We start from the raw sequence: 5,291 nt of genomic DNA on the forward strand, positions 1-5,291 counted from the left end.
GGGGACTTCCGGGTCGGGCGCGGGAAAGTGACGTCGGGTTTAAATATCCCGCCCCCCCCGTCCGGCTCCGCCCCCTCCCACAAAAACAACCAGAACTAAACCATGAGTGAGCCAGGACTAAACCAGAACTAAACCAGGACTAAACCAGGTCTAAACCCAGACTAAACCAGGATTAAACCAGGACTAAACCGGGTCTAAACCCGGTCTACACCAGGACTAAACCCGGTCTACACCAGGACTAAACCAGAACTAAACCAGGACTAAATGAGGTCTAAATCAGAACTGATCCAGGACTAAACCCGGGCTAAACCAGGATTAAACCAGGACTAAACCGGGTCTAACCAGGACTAAACCCGGTCTAAACCAGGACTAAACCAGGACTAAACCTGGTCTACACCAGGACTAAACCAGGACTAAACCAGGACTCTGTTTTATAATAAAACAAAAAGACAACAGAATTTTTCACATTTTATTTTTATTGATCAAATCCTTCGCCTCAAACCGATCAGGACGCAGCCTCATGAAACATTTGAACAAACATTTTATTTAAACATTTTATTTATTTAAAATTTTGTTCCGTTTTCCGTTTTGAGTGAATGTTTCTGTGTTTTATTCCCGGTTTATTTCCCTCGTGTCGTTTCGGTCGTTTTATGAGCCCGAGTCCTGATGTGAAGTTTTCATAATAATTTTTAATATGTGATTCAAAAACAAAAATAAAAACAATAAAATACAGAAAAAAAAAAGAAATATCTTCAACTCGTAAATTCAAACATTTCCAGTGTGATTTTGATCTACAGTGATTTCAGTAACAGTCAAATCAGTTTCATTCAAAGATTACGTCGTGTAAGTCGCCGCCGTAGACCGTGGATTTAAACGGACGCCGCCGCCATGTTCCAGACAGGAAGTGAGCACGGGCGCGTTTCCGGCTCCACTGGCTCCGCTTTACGTTCAGATTTTGAGTTTTAAATCCTGCTGAATTTTTCATGTTGAATTTATTTTAACTCTGAAAAACATGTTTGAATTATTTTTATTCTGAATTTTAGTGGCTCAAATTTTATTGTACTTTTTCAAAAATAAATTTTTTTTTAAATATTCAGCACAAATATTTTCAGGTTCCTTATTTACAGGGGAATAATAATAAAAATAAAAAAAACTGCTCCAAAACATGAAAGAATCAAACAAAACTAAACACAAATCTAAACCCGAATCTAAACTCGGGTCTAAACCCGAATCTAAACCAGAATCTAAACCAGAATCTAAACCAGGTCTAAAACCAAAAATATTTTGAAGCGCTCAAATTCAAGTCAAAAATTTTGAAAATATTTGCACTGAGTATTAATTTTTTTTGTATTATATTTTAAACCCTTTGGAAAAATACTTTTTAATTATTTTTATTCTGAATTTTAGCTGCCTAAATTTCAAGTTTACATTTTTACAAGTAAAAAAAAAAAAATTCAAAGCAAGAAATTCAGCAAGATTTAAAATTCAAAATCTAATGAAAAAAAAAAGCTCTTCCTTAGAACTCGCTCTACATGATCCTGGACCTTTATTTGACTCTTTTGTCCCGCAGACCTCACTGAGCCTCGTTTGACTGGAGCCGCTCTCGGTTTTCGCTCGGTCGACGTCGCGGCTCGGAAAAAACAAAAAGTGGATTAAATATTGATTATTGTGAAAAACCGTCGCTTTTCATCGGAGTGTGTTTCGTGAACCGTTGTTTTTAAAAACGTCATCGTCCCAGAAACTCAAACCAGGCTTTTCAAAACAAAAGCAGCAAGTGTACGCCAAAATAAAAATAAAAATAAAACACCACAAACTCCTCTGCTTCAACCACACGGGGTTTAAATGTGCAAAAAAAAAAAAAAAAACTCTAGGAGTCAAGTCACTTTTACTCCTTTTCCAGTGTTGAATATTTTAAACATGGAGAATTTCTCTGATTCTGTTCGAAAACCAAAAGTAAAATAAACGAACCGAAAGAATCAATCCAAAATAAATGATCAAAAAAGTTAAAGTAAAAGTGTTAAATATTCAGAGTAAAAGAATCCGGAGTTAAATTTAAACATCCCACACACACAAACACACACACACACAGGCAGGGGGTTTCTCAGGGCCGGACCGGACTTTCAGGGCCGGACCGGACTCTCGGGGCCGGACCGGACTTTCAGGGCCGGACCGGACTCTCGGGCAGAGGCAGAGAGTCCACAGACGAGCGCTCAGAGTCCGTCAACAGCTCCTGTTTATCACTCCTGAAAAACACAGACAATATGTGAGACTAAACCAGGACTAGACCGGGACTAGACCGGGACTAAACCATGACTAGACTGACTAAACCAGGACAAGACCGGGACTAAACAGGGACTAAACTGGGGATTAAAACCGAGGATTAAAACCAGGGACTAAAACTAAAACCGGGGACTAAAACAGGACTAAACCGGGGATTAAAACCAGGGACTAAAACCGGGGACTAAAACTAAAACCAGGGACTAAAACCGGGAACCAAAACAGAGACTAAACCGGGCATTAAAACTGGGGACTAAAACTAAAACCGGGGACTAAAACAGAGACTAAACCAGGTCTAAACCAGGTCTAGGTGCGGTCTTTACCTGATGGACAGGGTTCTCTGTGGGCGTTTGCGTCTCAGGGTGATGAAGACGAGCGCCGTGAGCAACAGGAAGGAAATGGCGGCGAGAGCGAGAAAGAGGAAGAAGGCTGAAGAAAAACACACAAATATTACACATCACAACAGGTGTGTGTACAGGTGTGTGTACACAGGTGTGTGTACACAGGTGTGTGTACAGGTGTGTGTACACAGGTGTGTGTACAGGTGTGTGTGTACAGGTGTGTGTGTACACAGGTGTGTGTACAGGTGTGTGTGTACAGGTGTGTGTACAGGTGTGTGTACAGGTGTAGGTGTGTGTGTGTGTGTGTACAGGTGTGTGTGTGTGTGTGTGTACAGTGTGTGTGTGTACAAGTGTGTGTGTGTGTGTGTGTGTGTGTACAAGTGTGTGTGTGTGTGTGTGTGTGTACAGTGTGTGTGTGTGTGTGTACAGTGTGTGTACAGTGTGTGTGTGTGTGTGTGTACAGGTGTGTGTGGTGTGTGTGTGTGTGTGTGTGTGTGTGTGTGTGTACAGGTGTGTGTGTGTGTGTGTGTACAGGTGTGTGTGTGTGTGTACAGGTGTGTGTACAGTGTGTGTGTGTGTACAGTGTGTGTGTGTACAGGTGTGTGTGTGTGTGTACAGGTGTGTGTGTGTGTGTACAGGTGTGTGTATGTGTGTGTACAGGTGTGTGTGTGTGTACATGTGTGTACAGGTGTGTGTGTGTGTGTACAGGTGTGTGTGTGTGTGTACAGGTGTGTGTGTGTGTGTACAGGTGTGTGTGTGTGTACAGTGTGTGTGTGTACAGTGTGTGTGTGTGTGTACAGTGTGTGTGTGTGTGTGTGTACAGTGTGTGTGTGTGTGTACAGGTGTGTGTGTGTGTGTACAGTGTGTGTGTGTGTGTGTGTACAGTGTGTGTGTGTGTGTGTGTGTGTGTGTAAGGTGTGTGTGTGTGTGTGTGTACAGTGTGTGTGTGTGTGTGTGTGTGTGTACAGGTGTGTGTGTGTGTGTGTGTGTGTGTACAGTGTGTGTGTGTGTGTGTGTGTGTGTGTGTGTACAGTGTGTGTGTGTGTGTGTGTGTGTACAGGTGTGTGTGTGTACAGGTGTGTGTACAGTTGTGTGTGTGTACAGTGTGTGTGTGTACAGGTGTGTGTACAGTGTGTGTGTGTGTGTGTGTACAGGTGTGTGTGTGTGTGTGTGTGTGTGTGTGTGTACAGGTGTGTGTGTGTGTGTGTGTGTACAGTGTGTGTGTGTGTGTGTACAGGTGTGTGTGTGTGTGTGTGTACAGGTGTGTGTGTGTACAGGTGTGTGTACAGGTGTGTGTGTGTGTACAGGTGTGTGTACAGGTGTGTGTGTACAGTGTGTGTGTGTGTGTGTGTGTACAGGTGTGTGTGTGTACAGGTGTGTGTACAGTGTGTGTGTGTGTACAGGTGTGTGTACAGTGTGTGTGTGTGTACAGTGTGTGTGTGTGTGTGTACAGGTGTGTGTACAGGTGTGTGTACAGGTGTGTGTACAGGTGTGTGTGTGTGTGTACAGGTGTGTGTACAGGTGTGTGTGTGAACAGGTGTGTGGTACAGTTGTGGTACACTCACCTGCGGTCCAGCGGTTGCGGTTTGCGCCTCGACCCTGGGAGGACACTCCTGGAAACAGGAAGTGGGTCAGAGTTCATCATGAACTTTAAACAGGAAGTGAAACTCAAGGTTAAACCAGGTCTGATCCAAATCCGGCGCCGAAGCTCAACTTAAACCGACCTCCACCTCGAGGAACGACCAAACAAACAAGCTTCTGGAACAAACTGGGGCGAGTTCGGCGGGTTCAGCGCTCAGAGAGTTCGCCACACACACACGAGTCAGTCTGACGTGAAACTTTCTCGACTGTTGCAATGGAACAAATTCAGAGCGGATGTCGGAAAAACGAACTCGGATTTATCCACGACGACGTTCAACACAACGAGACGAGAGTAAAATCAGACTCTGGGTTAACGAGAAGAGAGGAGCTCAGAGTAGAGCCGCTGCTCCACGTTCACCTCCCTGAAGGGCAGCAGTATCAGCAGTAATAGTTGTAGTAGCAGTAGTAATAGTAGTAGTAGCAGTAGTAGTAGTTGTTGTAGTATCTGTAGTACTCACCTCCGGACACACATTGTTCCATACATTCGTTCTCGTTGTTGTAGCGGTTTTCGTTGCCGCGGCAACCGCCGTAAATAAACTTCTTGCAGCTCTGAGTCTGCGGGTCGAAGTAAAACATGGAGAAGGCGGCTCTGCACGGACCGGAGTCTGGAGCCGCACTGCACGCACCTGAAACCAGAACCAGAACCAGAACCAGGACCTCAGACCAGAACCAGGACCTCAGACCAGAACCAGAACCTCAGACCAGAACCAGGACCTCAGACCAGAGCCGGGAACTGGGACTGAACTTAATTACTCAGTTAATCATTGTGTTTGTCCAGAGCCTTTCAACACAGACTTCACTTTCACACAGGCAGTGTGTGTGTGAAGTGTCTTGCCTAACGACACAGGGACAGTTTTTGCTGTGGCGTCTCCTGTGGCTCCTGATGGTCCCAGAGTCTGAGCTCCTGAGATCTGACCCCAGATCAGACTCTGACAAACTGGTCACAAAACCAGGACTAAACCAGGACTAAACCTGGACTAAACCTGGACTAAACCTGGACTAAACCAGGACTAAACCAGGACTAAACCAGGA

The 5,291-nt window shown here is 44.5% G+C and overlaps 1 protein-coding gene across 1 annotated transcript in view; it reads right to left on the reverse strand.

The window, feature by feature from the left end:
- Positions 1-458: 458 nt before the first annotated feature.
- The window catches only part of spint2 (serine peptidase inhibitor, Kunitz type, 2), a 25,663-nt gene continuing 20,830 nt past the window's right edge, over positions 459-5,291 (reverse strand). Inside the window, exons 8-11 of the mRNA XM_055166617.1 lie at positions 4,718-4,885; positions 4,184-4,231; positions 2,601-2,706; positions 459-2,243 (exon numbers count right to left, since the gene is read on the reverse strand). Coding sequence (XP_055022592.1) covers positions 2,159-2,243; positions 2,601-2,706; positions 4,184-4,231; positions 4,718-4,885 — 407 coding nt within the window. The 3' untranslated portion in view covers positions 459-2,158. The remainder of the gene's footprint in view (positions 2,244-2,600; positions 2,707-4,183; positions 4,232-4,717; positions 4,886-5,291) is intronic.

Source organism: Boleophthalmus pectinirostris, unplaced genomic scaffold (assembly GCF_026225935.1).
Source record: "Boleophthalmus pectinirostris isolate CB_2022bp ecotype Guang Dong unplaced genomic scaffold, ASM2622593v1 HiC_scaffold_9, whole genome shotgun sequence".
Taxonomy (NCBI): domain Eukaryota; kingdom Metazoa; phylum Chordata; class Actinopteri; order Gobiiformes; family Gobiidae; genus Boleophthalmus; species Boleophthalmus pectinirostris.